Source organism: Prionailurus bengalensis, chromosome B1 (genome assembly GCF_016509475.1).
Source record: "Prionailurus bengalensis isolate Pbe53 chromosome B1, Fcat_Pben_1.1_paternal_pri, whole genome shotgun sequence".
NCBI lineage: Eukaryota > Metazoa > Chordata > Mammalia > Carnivora > Felidae > Prionailurus > Prionailurus bengalensis.
In genome coordinates, this window is record NC_057344.1 from 86,696,343 (window position 1) to 86,721,578 (window position 25,236).

Here is a 25,236-nt window from a genome sequence, read left to right on the forward strand (position 1 = left end):
GGCCCCTCTACTTCTCCCCAGAACACAGGCTGGACTGGCTGAGGGCTGCACAGACTCAGTTGGTTCAGAAACACCAAGAAGCTACTGCTGCTGACCTTGGGCCACGGAGTAAAATTGGCAACGGGCAGCCCAGAATTCCGTTAGATGAGCGGAGACCAGAGCTGTCCTAGCCCAGGATAGCAGACGCCAACATCCCCCTACAACCCCCGCTTTCCCTGGGCCTTTTATTACCTTTACTTGGTCAAAGGAGGAAAGCAATCTGTCTCTCTTCTACTTGTTTAATAAAAGAAAACATAATCATAGTTTGACACATTACTTTTGGTGGATGCACAGAAAGAATATCCTAGATTAGAAAGGGAGAGAGGAGGAGGGGGTGGGAAGGCAAAAGGAAAACAAATTGGCTGCCTGCAGAGGTCCAGTGTCAGACGTCAAAGGAATCTTGTTCCTTCAGACGCTGTGGGAAAGACCATGGCAACGAGGGGCCCAGAGAGCGAGAGAGACAGATGGGGAGATTTGCAGCCCCTCCCTCAGATTAAAGACAGAACAAATAGGTGAAGCAATCCATTTTCCAGAGCCCGGTGGTAATTTCAGAGTGCTGTAGACCAGAGTATCTGCTTCTCCTCCGCGTTGTCTCAATAAGGGGTAGGGAGGTTTTCAAAGAGAAGATTTTTTTATTCGTTCAGAGAAGACACCTGATTTCTGAGTAATTGATAAAAAGCATGTTTTCACCTGGAACCACCAAATAGCCTTCAATCGTGCATTTTCAGTGGTCCAACTGGTTTTGTAGCAATTAGCTGTTTAGTTAGAAATTATTTTTAGTATCGTCTCTGGTTTAGGTTTTAAAGATCAGTGTTATAAATGCAATGTTAACTATCCTATGGAAGTATATCACACCCACAAGACTTAGCATGAAGACCGAGAGTGACTTTCTGACTGTTTTCAAATCCAATATAGAATGTAAACCCACGAACCAAGCCTAGGAAATACTTAAGTACCACATTTGTTACGAATTCTACTTGTCATTTTTAAAACCCTTTAACTAGGGGCCATCTGACATTCGTTACTCCTTGTAGGGCCATCTTGAAAAGACTTAAGACATTTAGCAAGAAGTAGAAAGTTGGGGGAACAAGTTAAGGAAGCATAAAAATGAGAAGGTTTCTTCTCCAAGCAGTTTTGGTCATATTTCCTGTTATTGTCAGGCGTCTTCTCTTCATCCCCAGAATATATTGTTAGGGCTTGGAAAATATTCAAGGTATACGCCTACTGTCCTACTCCCGGTTAGAAGCCAGGTGGTATACTATATTCACATTTAAATAAATGCAGTTGTTAAAAAGTAGGGAGGACAAAGAGAACTGGGATTACTCACGCTAGATTTTTGGGTGGAGATCACATTCTCGGGCCAGATTTCCAGTAGCCACGTGAGGGCAGAGTGAGAATAACACAGGTGTGAGCAAAAGGAGGTGGGAACCAGTGGACCAGGGTGTGACCCTAGACATTGCAGATGGTGAAGAGCGTGAACTCTTATTGTTCTTGCCGAAATACACCTTGCAATTCCTTTGATTCCTTATTCATCAGTTCCCACAGTCAGTAACCAAGTCTCGGCCACCTTTTACCTCCTGGGTGGATTACTCCAATGGCTACCTCTCAGTCCTGCCTCCCTACTTTTCTCCTTCTGGTCCAGCCCCGTCCTGATCCCTGATTTACCTGACACCAGCTTAACCTTATGAAAGTGATGTTTTGATCATTTTATTCCCTTTAAAAGACTACCGTGGCTCCCCATCTGTTAGTTGGGTCGCATGACTGTGATTGCATTGAGACCCGTCCGTGGTCGGACCACCCAGTCAGTGCAGCTTTCCTCCCACACACCTTGGCTTGGGAACTGGGCACAACCACCTCCCTCCTGCTAGTAGCTATTCATACTTCCTTCTCCTCTGCTCACTCAAATCCAAACCTACTTCCATCGAGGCTTCTAGTCAAGTTTGCTTGTATCCATGAAGCTCTTCCCAAGCAGAACCAGAGAATTTTAGGGCAGGTGGGAGCCTTAGAGGTCACCTGGGCAGGTGTCCTCATTTTCTAAAGGAGAATACTAAATAAAGCCCAAAGATGTTCAGTGACTTGCCCCAGGTCAACCAATCCCTAGAACCCCTGTGTCCCCCATTCCACCCCCTTTCTGCCATGTAACTGTGATCATTCCAGATCTGACCAGACTGGCTTTATGGAAATCCTAAGGCACCAGAGGACATGCCATAGGCTCACCTTTGATGAGCTGGGATCATTTTCCAGCTTTTCAATGAAGGGAAACCTTGTGTCTTCACTGGATTTTAGTACCCCAGAGGACCAGGCTGTGACAGCCCTTCTTCTCTTAGATTCCAACCGCAACTCCTGCCGTTGTGCTGGGGTGCTGGAGACCTTTGGGAATTCCTAGAATAATCAAAGCATTTTTTAAAGCAGGATGTTATATATGAATTGAGAGAAAACTTTAATGAAAATTATACATAACGTACTAGTGCTCAGATTTCAGGTGGACGGTTTGTGGTGCCTGCTTATTTTTAGGGTGATAGATGCATGTTGGCCATGGGGTGGTAGCATCTTACCATACAACAAAATCAAAGCAAACTTGTAAACACAACCCATACACATGGATTTTTATATTCTACTATGCGAGTCAGTTGTTATTTGTTTGCTTTGTTTGTTTGCTTGCTTGCTTGCTTGCTTGTCTTACCTGTGGCCAAGTATTCTCTAAGAAAAATCAACTCTGAGACCTGGAAGCTGAAACTGAACGTGCCATTAAAGGTGTGCAGGACTGTGCAGCTTTCAGTGGTGGGCATAAGTCTCTACGTTGTAGAACCAGTTCCCTGCACTTCTGTGGGGTTAACAGCCTCAGCGGACACCCTTCCTTTATGTGACTCCTTCAGCAGAAAGTGTGTCAGAGTATCCCAGACCTCTCTAGGTTCCCACCTAGGGTGTGTGTGTGCATCTGTCTATGGGATGTATTTGGGATCTGTCCCCAGGAGGTTTCTGGGAGGGACTGAGAGTGACTGGGACCCTGCTACAGCCCCAGGTATTTCCATGGCAATGAGGGCTGGGCTCTGAGGCCCAGGGATGGTCCCTCCATGTTGTGAGACATCTCTCAGCACCCTGTACGCGAGCATCCACTCCTTGGGGGCTTATGTTTACTAACTAATGAGGATTCAGTGTCTCCTTCTTTCCTTGGAAATTCTCTAGAACTACACCTACAAAGGAATGAAAGATATGCCCTGTCAACCTTTTTTACATGCTCCTAAATATGAATTAAGAGGTAGTGTTCAGTGGGCCTTATATAGAAAGTAATCTTCAGTAAAAATTAAGCCCCAAGAAGCTAAGGTAAATAAAGAAGGGAATCTCACTCTCACTGACTTTTTCTGTATGTCACATAATGGGAAACTGAGACAGACTTACAGTTCCATTTAGAGGCCCATCATCCCTCAGCTGGTTTCCAGCTTCCAGAAAAGGTCTGGTTGACTTGGGAGAGATTTCATCATGGCCGATTGAGAAATTGTCTATTCTTACGATAGGGGAGGATAAAGAGGAGAAGAAAAATACAAAGGAGAAATTAATCAGTTGGATCAAGGTCAAAGAAACTAAATATGCATATTAAGGGAACGGGCCAAAAGGTAAGGAAGACCAGAAATATGATCCTTCATGCTGGGAAAGCTTTCTCAGGTTGATAAATACCCTGAACTGCAGGTTGGCTCTCCCTTTCCTGCTCCAGCATTAATCACCCGACCCTCCGGTTCTGATGTTGACCTCCTGTGAGCAGTCAACCTGGAGAGAAGTGGCAGTTGGGCAAGCTCTTGGAGGAGGCGTTGCTTTTAGGGGGGGAAGTGTGTGCGGGGATCTGATGCGTATTGTAAAGGAGCTCACCCAGATCTGGGAAGCATCGAGAAGGGGAGGATCCAGTCAGCTAGCTAGAGGAAGAATCAGCACAAGAAACTTTGGGTAAAGTGAGGAGGGAGTGAGCACCGGAGGTAATATTACGATAAGGAGGTCAGACTTGGCCTTAGCTTCTGGTAGAAATAGGAAACTGTGATCCCTCCCAGACGGTTAAGCAGAAATACTGATGCTTTCAGAGGGGATAGGTTGCAAAAGATAATGGGCACGTAACTCCCATCTTAGAAGGTCTGTATGCTGTTGTCAACATGAGTGGACTTATCCCTCACTAAAATGAGAGTTTCACATAAACTTCACCATCATCCGAGGGCCTGATCCCATACTTAGCTATCCACTTAGTTTTTATCCTAAGCAAAAGGATATTTTCCTTCATAAGGCTGAGAAGCTGACCTGACTGTTAAGAAAGAACAAACTATGAGCTGAAAATCATGACCCTACCTAAAGTTTCTAACTTCCTCGTTATTATTCATATTGGTGCTCATGAGAGCAAACATTTATGAGCACTTACTGTGTGCCAGGCACTGTTGAATCATGCTACCTGAGTGCAGTTCTGATAAAAGAAGTGAAACTTTTGAGATCTGTAGAGGATGATTTCTAATTGTTTCCAGACTCCGTTATCCAGGATATTACACGTGTGAGGTAGGAGTCAAGAGCTGTCTTTACTGCAGTGCAGGTGCAATCGAGGAGACTCTCTGGAGCCCGTGTTTCTGCTAAGACTGTTTTTATCCCAATTTGTCCCCAACTCTTCTCAAGGCTAACAAAAGACCCTGGCCACTTCCCTTTCTTGGAGTCACCAAATATATGTACAAAAGGAAGAAATGCCAATAGGGTTTTTTTAAAGAAGTAATGTTTTTATTTTTAAAAGAGTGTGGGATTATAATACCATCCACAAGATAAATGCGGGACTTATAATAAACATTAATTCATGATGGACTTAGAGCAGTGTGAGCTGGTAACAGGGTACAACTGAAAACCATAAAATAGAAGGTATCTTTCAATTCTGTCAGGCTTTGTCCGTGACCCTATGTAAAACCTTGTGTGCAGAACACATCTAACAACCTAAACTCAAGAATTATTGAGGATGTAAGGTGCCCGGTCCAGTGGCCCCCATCCCTGCCTGCCGGTAGGCCCTCCCTGACCCTGTAGGAGGAGCCCCTCTTCTAGACTCGCTTCCTCTGAGAACCTGGTTCTCAGCCAAAATCTCTAAAGATGTAACGTACCACCCCCAGATTTCTAAATGTTACTCCTTTTTTCCCTACTTTCTCGTACCCTCCCCAAACTCCCGGCCTCCTCCAACCGCACAACCCCTGGCCTGGCTTCTGCTCTCAGGAGTATGGCCAGGCCAGCCCTCTTCTCAGAGCCCCGGTGCGCTCACACCTGGTTTGCCCACACACAGGTTCAGCAGCCCGAAAACCTGCAAAACAGGCTGACCAGACCCTCCCCGGAGAGAAAAGGGCTGAGAGCAGGCAGCTTTGTAGAAGTGGCTCTTCCCAGGCAGTCGGAGCTGGTGTCCCTCAAGCCACCCTCCCAAGGCTGCCCAGAGAAGGGAGGAAGTGCCCGCCTCTGTTCACAGCACGCCCTCAGCCCGGAGCTTTCCTTCCCTCTTCCTGTCTTGTAGTGGTTGCAGCAGAGAGCTCCATTTGGCAGCGTGGTAGTGCTCTTGTCTATAAATGGAAACATTGGCCTGTCTCCCAGTATAACACAAGATAGGCCTCTGCATCGGTTATGCAATCTTCGCTGTGATGACTTCATCAGAAAGTGGGGGAGGCAATAAAAGAGAAAGGTACGGTTTAGGGGAACAGTGGCTCCCGAGAAAAACTCTTCCCAGCAGCGCGGCTGAAGACAGCTGAGACTCCTTCCTCCCCCCTCTCTATTTTTAAATCAAGGGAAGAAAGGCCGCAAACATTGGGCAAAAAAACCTAGTTCCTGGAGCAGCTGTCAAACCACTTGCAGCCCCTGTGTCCTTCAGGCCACTTGGATGCAGGCAGAATGCTGTGCCCATCTCTGTTGGGGGGTCAGGGGGGGCGCGGGTTGCTCACTGCCCCTGGCGCTGGGATCTGCTTACACCCTTGCGGAGAAGACAACCTGTGAAGGCAAACAGCGGTGGGTTTTCCCTCGTCTCTCAAGTTAAAGATTGGGCTAGTTCTGGCCCCGCTCCAGAGAACAACCACGGAGAGCAGGGTGCTACAGCATAGAGAGGCTTGTCCTGGTGACTCCCCGAGAATTCTCGGAAGATGGTCAGTCCCCATCAGCAGTGAAAAGCTGGCCCTGTTGCTGAGCGTCTAGCCAAACCCCGTTTGTTCATGTTCATGCCGTGTCCCGGTCTTAAAAGGGAATGGCCACTTAAAGATGTCTATGGCACACACCACAGCATAAGATCAGCTCAGGTGGAAATAGTCCAGGTCCCAGACCCAGCTAGGCCCCTCTCGAACTCACCGCATCCCGTCCATGTCTGTTAAGACCAAGTCTGCTTAATGAGGATTTGCGGACAGGGGGAGCTTGTATTATAGTTTCATGAATCCTCTAAATGTTGACGATTTAGGCTGTTTTTTAAATTTTTCCTACTCTAAATCCTTCAAGCTATTCCAGATAAAATCTTTGTATAAAGCATGGGGCGCCTGGGTGGCTCAGTCGGTTAAGCGTCCGACTTCAGCTCAGGTCATGATCTCACAGTCCGTGAGTTCGAGCCCCGTGTCGGGCTCTGTGCTGACAGCTCAGAGCCTCGAGCCTACTTTGGATTCTGTGTCTCCCTCTCTCCCTGCCCCTCCCCTGCTCACACTCTGTCTCTCTCTGTCCCAAAAATAAATAAAAATATTAAAAAAAAAAAAAAAGTAAAGCTACGACCACTTCCATGAGATGAGTCCTTAGAAATGGAATTTCAGGAGCGCCTGGGTGGCTCAGTCAGTTAAGCGTCGAACTTCAGCTCAGGTCATGATCTCGTGGTTTGTGAGTTTGAGCCCCGCGTCGGGCTCTGTGCTGACAGCTCAGAGCCTGGAGCCTATTTCGGATTCTGTGTCTCCCTCGTTCTCTGCTCTTCCTCCGCTCATGCTCTATGTCTGTCTCTCAAAAATAAATGTTAAAAAAATTAAAAAAAGAAAAGAAATGGAATTTCAGGGTATGATGTATTCAAGTCTTTGATCATTCTGTCTACTCTGGAAGCCATTCTCCTCCTGTCTGCCTGCACCATTCTGAGACATCACTTCTTCTGATAAGCCTTCAGTGTCCTCTCCGGGCACAGTCAGGTGCCTTCACCGCTAGGTCCCTGTGCTCTAGTGCCTCCTTGTACAAGGCCCAGGGACCTGCCTTGTGCTTCCTTCTCTGCAAAGATGCCATCAGCTGCCCAGAAACCAAGGAAGCCTTAGTCTTCATCAGAATTTTGGAATCCTGGAAAACAAGCAAATAGGTCCTTCTTCTTTTCCTTTTCTTTGTTCTTTTTTCTATTTGTTTTTTTTTTTTATATATAATTTAAAGACTATTTTTAGAGCATGTTTTTAAAAATAACATTCAAAGTAACATTTTCATTTTAAAATATTTTAAAGGGTATAGGGGTGTCTGGGTGGCTCAGTGAGTTGAGTGTCCGACTTCAGCTCGGGTCATGATCTCATGGTTCGTGGGTTCGAGCCCTGCATCGGGCTCTATGCTGACAGCTCAGAGCCTGGAGCCTTCTTTGGATTCTGTGTCTCCTTCTCTCTCTGCCCCTCCTCCACTCACACTCTGTCTCTGTCTCTGTCTCTGTCTCTCTCTCTCTCAAAAATAAACATTAAAAAAATTTTTTTAAAGATTTGAAAAGGTATAAAAATAAAAATAACTTATAATCCTTGTCTAACATGATTTTTCTGTTTTAGAAACTTTTTCCTCCCCTTAACTGTATATTGTAAGCTTTTCTCTGTGTGATTAGATAGTCTAAGAAGGCATGATTGTTATTGGCTGCCTAGTATTCATGGTATGGATGTACCATAATTTATTTAATCAAGCTCCTATTGTTGCACCCTAATGAACTTTTAACCAATTTAGGCTTGCTTTGGTGGTAGAATTAATCACAACAAAGGGATCAAAAGGACTCTGTAATTTACATCAAAGGCAGAGGAAAAGCATAACTCTCCAAGTTGTGTTTCCACTGAAGGGACCTATGGTGACTATGTTCAAAGCACTGATAAGGACAAATGGTATTTTTGTTGTTTTTACCCCCAAGTAAGTCCTTGAAAGCCTACCCTTCCTGTGGTTGATGCATCTAGCCTTGCATTGAACTGCCAACTTTAACCCTTTCTTTCTTCTTCAGTGGGTGCTCCATTCCTGAAGCTCAGAGAAGCCATCCGTGTGGGGCCATCTTTGTTTTTGTTTTTTCTCCTCTCCAGTCATACGTGTTACTGGTTTAGGCTAGAATTCATCATAGCCACTTAGTTCAGTTCAGCAAACATTTACTCTGTTGCAGCTGTGGACCTAGCTGTGTGTTAGATGCTGGAAGACTCCTAGAGAACCTACAGGCCTGGTAGAAATACTGCCATAAGGGTGTCATTTTACTGGAAAACTGTCACTTGCAAGCACTTGGAAGGTTGGAGCTTTCTACTGCCCTGTGTTACTTAGAAACAGTGGTACAATCATGTATATAACATTATCATGACCATGGAAAGTGTATTGTTGTATACAGAGGAAAAAGCTGGCAAAAATATTTTTTAAAAAACACACATCAAAATATTAACCTTGTTGCCTCTGAGTATTCAAAATGAATAAAGCTTTTTTTGTTCTTTATACATTTATTCAGTGTTTCAAACATTCCCTGTGATTGGGAGGCGATGTGGGGACACAAATGTATTTTTTAAACAGTTAAATGTCTGGAGGTGCCTGGGTGGCTCAGTCGGTTAAGCATTCGACTTTTGATTTCAGCTCGGGTCATGATCTCTCGGTTCGTGGGTTAGAGCCCCTCATCAGGCATTGTGCTGACAGCGCAGAGCCTACTTGGGATTCTCTCCCTCTCTCTCCACCCCTCCCCTGCTCACATGCTTGCTCTTTCTCTCTCAAAAATAAATAAACATTAAAAATATATATATATATTTAAATGTCTGGGTAGCATCTCCATTGTGTTGACAATCTGGAGGGAAAACCAAGTTTAAAGTCTTAGTCCTCCTCATTGCCTTAAAAGCTAAACTAGAACCAAAAACACAGCTTTTCCCCTCACCTTGACTTTATAGAGCTGCATGAACAAGAGGTTACAACAGTAACAGTAATAATAATAGCAAGCTATTTGTAGATGGTTGGGTGTGCCAGCCACTGGGCCTATGATGGAAATACGTTTCTATCCAGGCCTGGTGGGTTCCTCCAATGTAAGCTGCTCCTTCTTCCCGGTGGAAAGAAGAACTTTGCTGAACCCATTTAACAGGCTTACCACTGGGTCTCAAGTTTCTGCTGTTTCAGCGATAAGCTTCCTAAATTGGTAAAGTGCCTTAAAACTCAATCGTCATGGGGACACAACCACCACAGATCATAAAACAAATCTTTTTATCCAGCCTTCTTCAATAATCTGCAGAAACAGAGGGTTTTATATGGGGTGGGGCCTGTTGGGGCTCTGCTGTGAATGTATTGTAAGCTCCAGACCCACAGTGAAAAACTGTTCTGGACGAGGACAAAGAATGTCTGTAAATGAAGCCACCATCCTGAAACCAAGTTTCTGCCCTGACACCTGATCAACTTCAAAGAAAATTCTAAGGTTTTCTTTTATTTTGTTCCTTCCTTCTACTTATGGTTGAATGGTCTAATCTTATGCCCTTTCTTTAAATGTCAAAGTTGATACCATAGAAGCATCCTAATTTGGGGTATCAGGCAACATATAAAAAAAATGATGCATATTTTCATGCTCTTTCAGCTTCATGCTTTGATCCCTGTAGAGTCTCTACCTTTTTATTCTATGCCCATTCCTCTCTCCCTTCCACCCCCTTCCCACTTCTCTTCAGTCCACAGCCCTCTTGGGTGGTCTGCTCAATTTAGACCAGATGCACATTTCAGTCAGTGGGTGAGTGAGAATCCCAAAGACACCATCACCAGCTGTGGGTCATCAGACAAGTTCCTTAACCACTCAGAGACTCAGGTTTTCTTAATCAACAAAATGTGTTTAATTATGCAAGTGAAAGCATCCAGTAGGTGCCCCATAAGTGCAACTTGTCTTCTTCCATTGTTGCTTCTGGTTTTCTCCCAAGTTTGAAGAACCTTTTCCAACAGAGAGAACCCTCCTCAAATCATAGCTGTCCAAAGTTCTACCATCAGACCAAGAGATGGGAAGTCTAACGATGTTTATGCTTCCTGCCCGAGCAAGGGAGTTCAGTGGCCTCACCCCTTCCTTAATCTTGGCTGCTGTTCAGCCTGCACAGCGAAGTTGCAGGAGTCCCGACCTTCCTGGAAGAATCATGGCCATGGGCTCCTTTCAGAATTCTTGGGGTTGCATTGTCTGAGCAGCCCTCTGAAAATTTAAGAGTTTTGTTCCAAATGCTGAAGAACTTGCAATAAAAACCTAAAAGCAACTCAGCACTCTGACTTGCTTTTTAAAGTGCAGGGTTTGCCATCTAAATCAGGGACAGAGAGCTCAGATGCCCCAGGTTGCAGCCAGTGCCCACAAACCAGAACTAGTATTTGCCCCAGTGATTCTCAAACAGTAGGGCATCTTAGTTACCTGGAGGGCATGTGAAACTGCTCCCAGGGGCTCCAATTCAGTAGGCCTGGGGTGGAGCCTGAGAATTTGCATTTCTTACAAGCTCCCTGGAGATGCTCATGCTACTGATCCTGGAACCACACTTTCAGAACCTCTCACTTAATTTAGCCCATAATTGTTCCTGAACTGCCCAAACTGGAAGTGGGAGAGATTTGAGCATCTGCTTAACCATTTTCTTTCTATAACTCTTTCCTCTCCAAAGTTTCTACTGTCAAGGGAGGAGTCTTATCAGTATGATTTTCATTTGAGGAGGTGGGGACTGAAACTGAGAGGTCACATGGCTTCCCAGGGCCTCAGAATGCCGGTTCACCACCCTGAGCCTCCCAGAGTCACAGCCAGATGCCTCCATCCAGGCTGCAGTGGGCTTCGGATTCATCCTGTGCTGCTCTCTGACATGAAACTGCTGAACTCTTTCCCAGCAAGTGTGATGTTCTGCGTGAAACGTTAGCTCTCCTCCTTTGAAAACGCTTCCTTCTTCTGAAACTTAAAACTTGAATAGTTATCTTTGCAGGGAGAAAGCCTCTGGATACTGGTGATTGGTTAGACACACGAGCCTCTTGATGTATAGAATCTAGGCAATATTCCGTTTGGGCTGGAGATTTTTTTTTTTTCCTAATATTTGATCCAGTTCAATGTGTGTGAAAAGCACAGATTATCTCTTCTGGGACATCCATTTTATCATTTTTACTTTTTCCTACGTGAACAGCCCTCATCTCTCGTCGCTTGCCTTGCGCATGCATTTACTTCCTGGCCCCAGGCACGCACTGTGTGCCAGGGGCCTGGGAAATCCGCCCCCTGAGCGCGCCCGGCTCTTGGGCTCAAAGGCAGCGCGCGCGGGCTGAGGACCTCCGCGGCCGCGGGGCAACTCGCCCGCGCCCGGGACCGCCTCGGTGGTTTCTTTGTTAGAGACGCCGGCGCTGAGAGGCATCTTCGGGCCTGCCGCCCCACTCCTGACTTCTTAGAGCCCCCTAAGGACTTGTAAGCATATAGGCTCGAGTCAAGAGGCTAAATTACGCCCCAGGGGACTTTTTAAGTAAAATCCTAAATTTCATTTAGGCTGTTCGTGGGCCATGTGATTGCAGACTGAGCCGAGGCCGCCCTCAGCGCCGCCCTCCCGCGCCGGCTTTGTGCGGCCGGGCTGCGGGGAACTCTGCTCCTCTCGGACGGTCAGCCCCGGGGGCTGGTGCAAGCCACTCGCCCTCCCCTCTCCGGGTGCCACCGCCACCCCCACCCCCCATCTCCTCCAGCTCCCAGCCCTTCCGTTTCCTTCCCCGGCCTCCCCCCACCCCGACCTGAAATCTCCCTCCCCTCGGGCTGGAAGGAAAGTCGGTAATAAGAAACCAGTTCGGTGTCAATCGGGGAGGGGGCGGGGGGGAGATAACCCCAGAGATACACGGCAATGGAGAGAGAACTCATTTTGTGTAAAGAGGGCCTCGAGTCACCAGGGAATTCCTGGATTGTCTCAGGCTGTCGTGTGTGATGTCCATCACGCCGTGCGAACACCATCTGCTCGGTATTATGCTCTCAGTTGCCAGGCTACCTGCTGTACGCAGTAACACTTGACTGCCTGGCTCCACGTTCGCAGCGTCCGCCCAGACGCGCGGGGCGGGGGGCGGGGTGGGGGGGGGGAGGAACAGGAGTCATGATTAAGCCATCTGGGGGGGGGGGGGGGGCGCGGGCGGAGCTGGCGCTGCAATCCGGAGCGCCGGGCTGACACCACCATCTGCTGGGGCAGGGGGAGAACAGCAGCTGCTCCTTGTTCCTCCACCTCCGGGAAAAGGCTGAAGCCCCAGGCGTCCTCCAGCCAGTTCTCCCCCAGGTCCCAGCTCCCCGGGGCCTCACCTGCAGTCTTTTGTGAGCCCCCTCCCCGGAGCCGGCGCTCCTGGGTCGCCGCCAGAAATCCCGGCCCCTCTCACCCAAACACTACGCTTGTTCTTGAAAACACTTAAGAGAAATAAAGCTGGCTACGCACAGATTTATAAATAAACAGCTGGCTGCTCTTGGGAGATATTTTTACCACAGCTGTTTTTTGAAGTAGAAAACTGCCTCTTTGGAGGAGGTAGGGTGTTTTTTTACACCTCCTACCTCTCTCCAGCCCTTAGAAAATTGCTAAGATCTTTTCCCCGAGGAAGGAGCTATGTAAAATGGGTTCACTCGTTTTGATTTTTCCCCCCTCCCTTTATTTTACTGAAGAGTGGGAAGGTTTGGGGAGTAATGAAGATCTATGAAGCCAGTTGGATTTCTTAGGGGAAGCGAGTGAGTTAAGATTCTTGGTAGAAGGCAAGGGAGGTCGCTGGGCAGGGGGTGGGGTGGAGAACGAGCCAGTAATTAAAACTAAAAATACTGCATCATTTGGCTTCAAGGCATTACATTTCTCTGACGAAAGCTCAGCCTGGTTTTCTCTAATTGCACACACAGTGTGTGTCCTCCTTAGAAACAAGAGCGGTGGCTCGAAATCCTGAAATTCGACAAGCGATTGCTCATTAAGCTCTCTTAGACTGGAGGTTAAAAGCTGCCATGTAATATGAAACAGTTAATGGCCAGCCACCTCCATTTGTAAGGCAAGTCACTTGGAGGGCTTTGCACTTTGGAAGACGCGCTTGAGGTGGGGCCTGTGGTGTCACTCACCTGCTGCTGAATGCAGGAGAGCTTGTTGGGAAAGTACTCAAGGTGTATCAACCTAGATTCAGGGATGTTTCATATGGAAGGCAAGCCCTTAAAAATGCACATAGCCCTCCTGCCCCCTAGGTCTTCAGATCTTCAGCAAGAAACCCGAAGGCAAAACCTTTGGGAGGGGGTCATTTGGAGAAATACATAATCCTGGGAAGTAATAACCTAACTATCTCTTTGGGAAAGTCCCATCCCCCACCCCCTCCCCACACTGTGCTTCTGAAGTATTTCTTTTTGCCCCAGGAAGACAAGGGCCAAAAGTGGTTGGATATAGCAACATCGTCACTTCATTTGCCTCTCCCTTTCTTTCCAGGGTGGAGAAAAGGCTGGGAAAGCAATGGTTACTACTTACCACTTCTGGGCATGCGCCCCAGCTAGGCAGGGCTGGTCACACAGGACCAGAATATCTCAAAAGTGCCCAAAGATAAACAGGGCCAGCCTGGGCCAGCCCAGACCAGCCCTCATAAAACTAGATGAAGCAAACTTTATCTTCCCTTGGGTCTCATTTTCTTTCTCCTCTCCTCCTTATCAAAACTGGAAAATATTAGGGTGCCTGAGTGGCTCAGTCACTCAAACAACCGACTCTTGATTTTGGCTCAGGTCATGGTCTTGTCCTTTGTGAGATTGAGCCCCGAGTGGGGCCTGCACTGGCAGTGCAGAGCCTGCTTGGGATATTCTCTCTCCCTCTCTCTCTCTGCCCCTCCCCCACGCATGCTTGTGCTCTCTCTCTCTCCCCCCCGCTCTCAGATAAACTTAAAAAATTTTAAGAAAAAACTGGAAAGTGTCAAATATACTGAAATACACAGGAAAAAAAAAAAAACGGTGTACCTGTATTTTTTTTTGATTGGTTAACTGTTTATACTTCAGTGTGAATTTGTTTGTTAAAGTGTTAAGTCAATCAGCCATTTGTTCCTAAAGGTGGCAAGAAGCAGCTTTATCCCATTGGAAAGAAGGGCTTGGAAACAGGCAGCAATTATTGAGGGAAAAGGGGAGACTCTGAAACATTGTGATGCCTGTGGGGCTTGGGCCTAAAGTAAACTTTTTGGTAGCATAAAGGCTCCTGGCCTTTGGGAGTCTAAGTTCTTTTTAACATAGATACTTCACGGCTCTCTACCTGATAATCGTCTGTAGAGGAAATACGCAAAGACAAAAAGGGTTTTGCAATAACACTTCCGTTTGAAAAGTAGAACCCAGGACACTTGTGGAAGACACGCTATATATTTAGTCTACAAGCAATTCTCAGGTGTATACTTAGCACCACGGCCCCACAGTCTTCTAAAGGCCCATGCTAGCAGAAGGGGTACTAAATTTCAACTCAAGATCAGGGTTCCAGTTCTGCTATTTCCAATTCTTCCATTTGCTAAGTGTGACCTGGGCTACTGCACTAACTATCCAGGACTTCTCGGCCTCTTGTTTCCAGGGCAAGAGAAGTAGGTTTTTGTCTGCTTTGCTTGTTTTGTTGTGTTTGTGTGGGTGGAGGGAGGAAAGAAGAGTAGCTGAAGACCCAGTTTAGGCTGGGAAGAAAAGCACCAACGGCTGAGCATCACACAGCAGAGGGAAGGTACACAAACCCAGGCTGTGGGGAATAAGATCCAGGACTGTGTCTCTAGGAGAGCCAGGGATCAAACTCATGTTTTGAGAGGACAGTGCCAGCATGATTGACTGTATCCATACCAAAGAGGTAGCAGGGCAGAAGTAGGAAAAAAATATTAAAATCCAGTTTGCTTGGATACAAAAATATTTCAATAACTTTAGACTTATTCATATTCATTTTGTATTATTTTGGTGACATGATGGTACCTCACACTATGGGTACGTCCTTACATGTGTGCCCATTTAATCTGTGTTCATCTCAGACATCCGATCCTCTGTGTTCAGATGAATTACTTGAAATGTGAATGAATTAAAAGGCGGAATATTCAGACAGCACTTGCTTGGTAGATGAATAAGAAAGGAACTATCTAGAAGCTGAATTTTATGGTCACATACCACATTTTCCCGGGTGAACACTGGCTGTTACAGGCTTTCCCTGTGAGCACATTCTCCAAGTACTCACTTGACTCTGTGAGTAGGTCTCTACCACTTTACTCCCTACTCCTTAAGAACCAGTCCTTAAAAGTTGCCATCATTTGACTGAGACAACTGTAGAATCAGAAGACCCAAATCAACCCACACATTATAAATTGTCCCAGACACAGGAGGCTCAGCCCTATTTTTAAAGATGTCGGGGGCGCCCGGGTGGTTCAGTCGGTTAAACGACTGGCTTTTGACTTCGGCTCAGGTCATGATCTCACGGTTCGTGGGTTTGAGCCCCACATCGGTGCCTGTTTGGGATTCTTTCTCTCTCTCCCTCTCTCTCTGCCCCTCCCCTGCTCACGTGCTCTATATCTCAAAATAAGTAAACTTTAAAAAAGTATATTAAAGATGTCAGGAGATTACGTATCTTTGTTCAGTGCAACGCATTCCCAGCTCTCACCATCAACGACCCCCGCTAGCAGGAATTTTGTTTTTACATGCAGCAAAGCTTTCAAATGTCACAATTAATTGGAATTCCATTAATTAATAAATCTACTTATTGATAAATTCCAGAATTCTTCTGTAAATGTCTCTCCTACTAGCTAAGAAGAAGTCCATTTAGGCCAAGTAGACAGTAAAGATTAAGAGGTAGGGGCATGCTGTCTCTTCCAGACTTAAGGTGATCCCAGCCTGAAGTCTTCTTCCCTTTCCTTTGGAGGAACGCAGAATGTTAGCTGAACATCCAGCCTATGTCCCGTTATCAGTCTCATCCAAAACAGACTGGCCTTGCTGTCAGATTTCCCAGAGCCGTGCTCCATTACCGTTCCCTTGTATCTCTCCAGTTCCACCGTGGTAAGGCCAGATTTGAGGACCACTGGGTGGGTTTTATGGGAATAGAATGCGTGCCACTCAGGACCCCGCAGGCCTGCAAGCTGGGGCCCCTGCCCCCATGCTTCCTCTCAAATATGAAATCTCTGCATTCTCTTCTCTTCTTCTCCTCCCAGGAACAGCACCCAGTTGGACTTCCCCGGACCACAGGCCCCATGCAGTCCTCTGTGCCCCCAGGCTCGGGCGGCATGGTCTCCGGAGCCAGTCCCGCGGGCCCTGGCTTCCTAGGCGGCCAGCCCCAGGCAGCCCTCATGAAACAGATGCTCATTGATCAGCGGGCCCAGTTGATGGAGCAGCAGAAGCAACAGTTCCTGCGGGAGCAAAGGCAGCAGCAGCAGCAGCAGCAGATTCTAGCCGAGCAGGTAACATGATTCATTCATTCAGCAGGCATTTATTCGGTGCCCTGTGTCTGCGAGAGAGTTCCAGTTCGTGTCCTTTGTCAAGAGATTCACAGTCTAGCATTCCCCAGATCGCCGAAGAATCTGCAGAATTTCGACCTTTCCATTAGTTCGGCTTTTTCTTAGAATGAATTAGTTTGTTCTTAAAAGACAGGCTTCTGCCACCAGTTTGAAGGCCTGTTTGCCAGAGACATTTCTTCGATTCAAGCCTGCCTTCTTTTCTTCTGGTTTCTGGCACAAGGGTCTGCGCAATCAGTATGGGGGTAGGGAGGCTGCCTCACATTCTTCATAGAGGCTAATATTTCCAGCATGAAGAAAAAAAGAAAATAACTCAGAGAACTTTGTTTCTTGAAGGAAAATGTCAGGAGGAGGGATTGAGGAGAATTCTGCAGAATTGGTCATGAACAATGGGACAGGAACAATAGCAGAATAATAGGGCCTACAGAACTACCTGGAAACCTGAACCCGGGGTCACAGAAAGGGTGCAAACTTAAGAAAATTCCCAACAGCTTTAAAACAGCTCAAGAAATCTTTGAGTTAAAGGAAGGCCTAACACGAATAAATCTTACCGTAGGCATCTTTGTCCACCCTCGCCATAGAATTCCTCCAGCTCCGAAAGAAAGCCTTCCCTGAGAGCTGCTTCTGTAGGTTTCAATGTGTTTTGTTTTTCAAGATGCCCATGCCTGATCCAGGATTATTATCCCAGGAAAGGCGTGAGGCCTTCCACAAGAGATCCCTACGTGGCTCCTGTGGGAGTCTGCACAGGGCATCTCTCTCTCTCTTATAGGAGGTAGGCGTGAGGTTGTCTTCCAAGGCTTAAAGCCCAACAAAGCTCTGCCCTACAGTTCCCCTCCTAGAAGGTTCCTAATATAATCAGAATTCTGGAAACTTATCAAGCCTCCTCCACCCCATATTTACAAGATACCACGTGGGACACAGGCATGTTGAGGTCCCTACTAAGAGCAGTTCAGAGTAACACCAGCCATCTCCCAAATAGAAAAATTGTACTGTTGAACACAGTTCGCTTATGTTCCCTTCTCTGCTTTTGTTCCTGAGCAGCTGTGTAATTATCTCCCTTTTTACCAAGGTCAGTCAGCCGCCTGGCACCTCTTGTACAAACAAACCTCTCTCCCTCTCACCCTGCATAAGGTGTGTGACAAGGAACCGTGCTAATATCTCTCAGGCAGTGATAAATGAAGCCGCCGAGGGGAAGCTGGGCTTTGTAAATCCTCTCCTTGGCCAATCCCGGGAAACTTCAGGTGCGCCTGATACTGTGAGCGATGGCCTCTGATGTGTGTGCTGTGACCAAGGCGCAAATAGGAGCCTGGGTAACCAGGCAAACGCAGTTGTGCTAGCCAGGGTTGTCCCCACTCAGCGAGGGCAGCCAAACCCCAGGGGACAAGGAGGGAAGCACAAGAGTGGAGGGAGAGCTGCCCCGGGAGGGTACCCAGACAAGGAGCCGACACACAGAGAGATCCAGGGCCCCTTGGAAAAGATGGGGAAATGGTATCATTCCTTAGCAGGTTGTGGGCACCAAGAAATGAAGAGGGACCAAGGAAAGAATTTTACTCAGCCTCCAGATGTGTCCCACCTTTTGCTTGTGGTCTGATTCTGGAAAAACCTCTTCCCCCACTCTCTTCATCTGCCAGCTTACGTTTAATAATTTCCCGGCCTTCCTCCGATAACCGTTTTAAGGATGACATAGAGTAATGTGTGGAAAATTCTTCGGCAACTGTACACGCGTATGTGGTGACCTGTCACGTGACCCTGGTGTCACGGACTGTGATGTCAGAGCTGGGGCCACGACTGCCAGCCATCAGTGGGGCTAGCCCAGAAGCGAAACTGAGGGCCTGCTCGGAAACAGTGCAGCAGCCTGCCCGTGCCCAGAGACGGAGCTTGTCCGTGCAGGCTCTTGGGGGGTCTACGTGTGGTGGGTTGTCAGCCTTTGTGTTTTGAGAACGAATGTGGCCGTATCAATGCTGAGCTGATGTTCTTGGTCTCTGCAGCAGCGGTGAAAGTGCCTAGTAATAGCAGTTTTGAAAGCAGCGTATTGGAGGTCCTGGGATTTCCTGAAAGGACTTGGGAGGGAGAACAGAAGGATTTGGGATCTTGCCTGTCTTTGGGAACTTTACAATGACTCCGGTGGCTTTAGAAATCAGGACAGAGCTGGCTGAAGGCAGGTGTGAGTTGACACGTAATGCCTTATTTGGAGCACGGCACTTCACATCTATTCACAAAGGTTCAACCGAACCCAGAATTTTAGACTGGAAAGAAATATTGGTGATCGTGGAGGCTTTTTTATTTTACCTATGAAGAAACTGGAGTCCAGGGAGCTCATGGGAAGTATCAGAGATCGCAGAGCCAGAGAGGCACAGCCCCGGGACTGGAACAGGAGGCTCCCACCCCCAGCCGACCACAGGGCACCCCGGGGCTTCTGCCCAGTCAGTGTGGACACTTAAGTTCTTACATAATATGAGAAGTTTGGCTGAGGAGAAACTTACTCAATAATGCCCTTATATTGCTGCCTAAAAGATTAGCATGGTTTCTTGTCTATACTTTATCTATACAATTAATTAATTTCAACACTTTGTGCAAAACACTATGGTAAGCACCCCAGGATGAGGTGAACAGGGCAGAGGCTTTTCTTTTCTTTGGTTGCCAGAGTGCTGGCTGGCCTTGTGGAGAAAAAGAAAAGAAAAAAAAAAAGAAAGAAAGAAAGAGAGAGAAAGAAAATTATAGAGCTGCCCAGAAATAAAAACAAAGAAGAAAAAATAGAAATAAACACATGTGTTAAGAAGTGACCAATGTGTGTTATTTTTATAATGAACACTTTAAAGAGCAGGGCCCTTGGTCTACGTTCTTTATAAGCCCTTGCGGATGAAAGGTGCTCAATGAATATTCAGCAGCTGCAGAAGGAGGTTAAATGACGTGCCGAAGGTCACGCAGCTACTTGACGGCAGACTGGGAACTAAAACCCCTTTCTCTGCTCTTTCCACCTCACCCTTATTTTCTTTCCCTTTTCACATACAGCATGGTAATGATCATAATAGCCTTTCCAGTAGATTGGTAACAGCTCCGGCAGCGCAAAATCCCCGCGAGTGGAAGAAGAAAGACAAAAATCACAAGCCTCTGGCTCCTGGTACATGTGGAGTCCCACGCGGTTTCCTTAAGGCACTAAACGCTGTATATTTTACTTGCGGAGATGTATTTTACAGGCAGTGTGGCCTGGTGGGAATAAGATTAGCCTTTTTTATAGCCCCTGAGAATCCCATCTTCCTATACCGGAAGCAGCTATTTAGGTCATTAAAAATCAGTTGCTCGTCCCTTGAGCTGGGTCCCACAGTGCTAAGGAAGACATGCAAGCTGATGTTGGAAAGTCAAAGCCAAGACTGGCTCCCTCGATACGCACTCCTTGTGAGCCAGCAAGTCTACACATCAGATATGCCAGATAGTCACCGAAAGGTACGTGCAAGGATGTGCATAGCAGCAGTATTTGTGACAGCCCCAAACAGGAACCACTCTAAATGCCCATCATGAGTAGAATAGGTAGATAAGTAAGCCATGGTGTATTCATTCATAGGAAGGAATACTACTCAACAGTGACAGTGAACAGGCCACAACTACACGCATCAACACGGATGAACCTCATAAATATAATGATGAATGCAAGAAGCCAGACACCAATACGTTGTATGAATCCACTTATACGAAGCACAAAAGCAGATGTCACTAGTCTGCACTGTTAGGTGGCTCCCTGGTCAGATGAAGTGGGTCCCTGCGGTGGGTCGTGACTGGAAAGGGGCATGAGGGGAATGCTAGCAGTGCTCAGTTTCTTGATCTAGATGCTGCTTATGTTGCTACAGGATGTGTTCATTTTGTGAATATCCATCAGAGCCATGCTTTGCACACTTGCCCGGATGCACCTGATTCCTCAACACAAAGTTTAGTTTTTGAAAAAACTGCCTTCCTCAAAACCGCCACAATATTTAATCGTCTCTCCCCATGTCACCTCCCTGTCCTTGTCCTGTCGTTCTAGCAGCTGCAGCAATCACATTTACCCCGCCAGCACCTCCAACAGCAACGGAATCCATACCCAGTGCAGCAGGTCAATCAGTTTCAAGGTGAGGCCAGTGCACACCTCTTCCGTTTTATACCTTCCAGCCGTGAAGTGTGAGCGAGCGTGTAGCCAGTGACATTGCCTTCTGTGCTGTGTTTGGGTTCAGGTAATATTAAAAATATGTTAAAACTGAGGGTGCCAGTCAGTCAGAATGCATTTTTGGAGCCCTCTGCTGTGGCAGGCATTAACCTTTTGGTGGCTGCGTCACAGAGAGGCCCTGGTTGGCCCCGGCAGGGGTCAGAGTGGCTGTGGGGGGCAGGGCTGGGGTAACTGTTCTTTACCAACGATACACAAGTATTTCAATAGTTTAACAGCCAACGGGGACCTACTGGTGCCTGGCTAGTCCACCATCAGCCTTGTCTTTGTCTGGATCGTCATCTCAGGGAGCATGGGAGGAACAGTCCTGTGCCACATCCTTCTCGCTAATCCCAGCATGTCAGCTGGCCACAGCCCCCACTTCAGACATCCACTTGGGAAGAATCTGGCTTGCAGCAACCACCGATCTCTGCTGAATCTAGAAGACCAAAGCACCTTGAGTTTGACTGGACTGTCTTGATCCTGCCGCCCTTTGCAGAAACCCTGATGACTCATGACCCAGTAGCAAGGGGCATATTGTGTGCTCAGTGTTATCATTCCTTTATGAAGTATAAAGTCCACTCAACTATTGATCCCTTCCATCTCCAATAGAGAGCACCCCTGAGGGTCTTGTATGGGGTAGAGGATCAGCCTGACAACCATCAGACTCATCACAGGAATTTTCAGGGAGCTAGAGGGGTCGCCTAGTAGCAGAAACCCTAATTCCCATCCTCTGCCCTTTTCATGGGACCTAGATCCTGGGTCCTAATTTCTCAAGTGTTACCGGTCGCCGGTCGCTTTAAGCATCTGCCAGAAGCTATGGGGCCCCTTGCATATAAATATGCATATATATAAACGAATACAGACTTTGTGTGGCATGTCGCAAGCACTACCCTTCTCGTAGACTGTGAAAAATTCACAGGGGGTGAAAAATTCATGATCTCGGGTAGCATTGTTCAATCTTTGGGTTGCAACACACAAGTAGGTTGTAAAGATAATGGATCCCAACCAACATTTTTTTTAAAAGGAATATAATAGAAAAATGATGAGAGTGTATCATAATAAGGGAAACTTTTGTTTCTGTTGTAGACCAGTATGTGTATATACTGGATCACATGCTGCGAGTAGTGGTTTAAAGAGTCTGAAAGCCACTGGTGTTCACGGCCAGATCTCAGTGAAGATTGCCTGTGGAAAGGCAGTGGCCTGAGTAGCTACCACTCCCTTCCACCCCTGGAACACATGTATCAGACCCCTTTGGACTTGACCCAGGGGAGGACAGACAAAAGGAATGAAGCTGTGCACAGGTGTTATGTGTGTTAAATCAGTGCCGATATTCTTTGAAGAATTCTGTTTCTCACTTGGTCATGGGTAGAGGGGGTGTGGAAATGGTCACCGTTACACGCATAATTTTTGCTGCAGACACAGAGCCTTCCTAGGTTTCTACAAGTAGTTCTCAAACGTTAGCTGCATCAGAATCACCAGCGGAGCCTGTAAAAGCACACATGGCCTGGCCCCACCCCCAGAGTCTCTGATTCCAGAGGTCTGAAGTCAGGCCAGAGAATTTGCACTTCTAACAAGCTTCCAGAAGTCCTTGCTGCTGCTGCTGGCCCAAGGGCCACACTTTACGAACTGGTGATTTATATCAAGAACTAATTAAAAATACAAAATCTTATAAACCCAGCATAGTGGCCCTTGCATTTTCTAGGTTCGTAATTCATTTATTATCTTTTGGAATAAAGGGACCCACCAACATTTAATGCTTCCTCTGTATTATGAGTTATTCTGTATGCCTTGGGTCCAGGTTAAAAGTTCTACTCTTTGAACTTTTCTAAAACTCCACCCCACAGGTAATCAACCTGGAAATTTAGCTGTACTTAAGTTGAACACCCAGGGCCGTGGTGCGGTCCCGGAGCTAAATGAGGCACTTCTTTTTTCTTTTTTCACTCTCTTCTCTATTTTATTTTACTAACACCCTAGATATCATAATAGTGTGTATCTAGGAAAATAGCAAATTGGTATAGATAAGAAATACTGTCCTTGGAGAGTTTCGTTAGGAATCACTTACTTGGGAACGTACGCATACTCCCCCACTACACATTTCAAAGGTTTAATGACTATCTTTCTCTTACTGAGTATGGTGCCTCTGGGCAATGTTGCATGCCTATGGAGAAATGCTTATTTTTCACAAATATAGGCTTCCTGTGAGTAAAAAGAGAAAACAGACCCTTTTAAGAAAAAATTGCATGTGATCTCTATTTGAATATGGAAGATTTTCACATGGTGATATTAACCAGTGGATAAGAAAATTAACTTGAGTACAGTGTCCCACAATAATATCAGTTTTAGATAGAAATAAAAGAAGAAGAAGAAAATTAGTCTGTTATTTAACCGATATAGTAATCAGATAAAGACAAGGTAATTATTTGGACACATTTGCATTTTTTTCTATATATATTTAAAATTATTGAAGGTCAGGCACCTGGGTGGCTCAGTCAGTTAAGCTTCCGACTCTTGATCTCGGCTCAGGTCACGATCTCACGGTTTGTGAGTTCGAGCCCCGCATCAAGCTCCTCACTGTCGGTGCAGAGCCTGCTTGGGATTCTGTCCTTCTCTCTCTCTGCCCCTCCCTTGTGCTCTCTCTTTCTCTCTCTCTCAAAATAAATAAATAAGCTTTCTAAATAAATAAATAAAATTACTGAAGGCATAAAACTAGATTAATAAAAAGGGTTTGTTTCTTTGTACCTAGGATGAAAATACGGAGCTGATTGCTGGTTTTAAAATGCCTTTTTTTGTTTTTCATTAGAGTTACACCTAGGTAGCACAGTCACTTTATACTAAAGATAAAGGTTGGCTCGGATTAATGCTTTAATACCTCTTAAAAGGCATTGCAGCATTTCTGTCCTCTAAAGAAAGGAACCTATTTGTCATTCACAAAAGTAGCCCAGACCATATCCAGTCCCTCAACATATCCATTATAAACATACAACAAAAATGTCCAAAAAAAAAAAAAAAATGGAAGTCTTTTTGTCTCTTTCCAGCAGCTCATCAGTCTGTTTATGCAATTTGGGTCTAGCCAATCAGTCTCCGAGTCAGCAATATTTTCTCCTTAAATTTTTTTTTTTTTTTTACAAACAACTCAATAACCCATTTCACCACAGTTGATCAGATTGGCCATGCAGTCAATACAAATTTAGTCGTTAAGGTCACAAAACTTCGTAACAAGATTACAGACAATATATACCACCATCCAGTGTTTAACAGGAACTTTTGATTTTTTTTTTAAATCACTTCGATATAATGAAGCTTAAAACAGAAAACCGAAACATTTCTAGGGATCTCTCCAGCCCTTTCGGGTTTCCCCACAGTAACCATTTCATTTCTCAATGCAGCATGATATTGATCTCAGGCCACAAAAACTTAAGTCATAATCAAAATTCCCATAATTTTCTTTCTTTAAGAAAGAAAGAAAATATGGAGACATAGTTGCTGCCCAGAAATCAATAACCCCATCAGGAAGACAGAAACACACTTATCTGCCAAGGTGCCAAGCTTAACAAGGTTAGACTGTTCTCGTCTGGCTTTTCATCCCATCTCATCCCAGTTGCAGGTAGTATCACATTTGCTTATAATATTGATTGGCCCCCAGGCTGCATCTTTTTTAAATGTCCAGGAAAAAAAAAAAACTATTTTTCTTGGTCTTAGAGACTCAGTCATTAGCTGGGACGTAGGGAAAACTCATTGTTGTGCACCTCCTAGCCCTTTACAGCATTGACTGGGGTTCTCAGGGTGACATTTCTATTCTCTTGGCTGATTTGGAAGTTTCTTAGGAACATGTAAAGAAGGACTCACTCAAATGCCTAATTAGAGTTGAGGGACTTGGCATTCAGACTCTGGCCAACTTTTAAACAGCATCATTAAAAACCGTGTTAGCAATCTGCTGAGAGAAGTGGTCACTGCCGATTTGAAGGAGTGAGTGGACTTTGCTGGAGAAATGCATAAAGTTCATTGCCAAAGAGCAAGTAGCAGGATGATTTCTTTTTCTAGCTCAGGAAGCTGGCCATTGTGCACTGACATGTTATGATTCAGACAATCTGGAGCGTGTGGAAATCTAGAGAGTGGATCCAAAAAGTGTCCCATCTGTCGAAATAGCTTCTTAGCAGGAGCAGTGGCCTTTAACCTCTCAAATCCTACTCAAGTCTTAAGGGAAATTAGTCTAATGGTCTTTATTGATAGTATTCTCTACTGAACCGTGTTCCACATCACAAAGAGAAAACACAAAGTGATCGGCCATTTCTTCTTAATTTAGCCCAGGAGGTGAATTCCCGCTCACCTCCAAGAAAAATGGTATCTGATTGGTTGAGGGTGGCATCCTATCCAGAAGAGTGAGAAACATCTTGCTTCTGCAAGTGAAAATAATAATCACAGAGTTATCAAGACAACTA

At 46.0% G+C, this 25,236-nt stretch overlaps 1 protein-coding gene across 2 annotated transcripts in view; it reads left to right on the forward strand.

The window, feature by feature from the left end:
- Nucleotides 1-25,236, forward strand: part of MAML3 (mastermind like transcriptional coactivator 3) — a 413,629-nt gene that overhangs the window by 384,525 nt on the left and 3,868 nt on the right. The window contains exons 3-4 of one of the 2 annotated variants that reach the window (XM_043603933.1): nt 16,321-16,566; nt 20,639-20,723. In XM_043603933.1, the coding sequence (XP_043459868.1) occupies nt 16,321-16,566; nt 20,639-20,723 (331 nt within the window). The remainder of the gene's footprint in view (nt 1-16,320; nt 16,567-20,638; nt 20,724-25,236) is intronic. The other variant, XM_043603943.1, reaches the window with a different exon arrangement.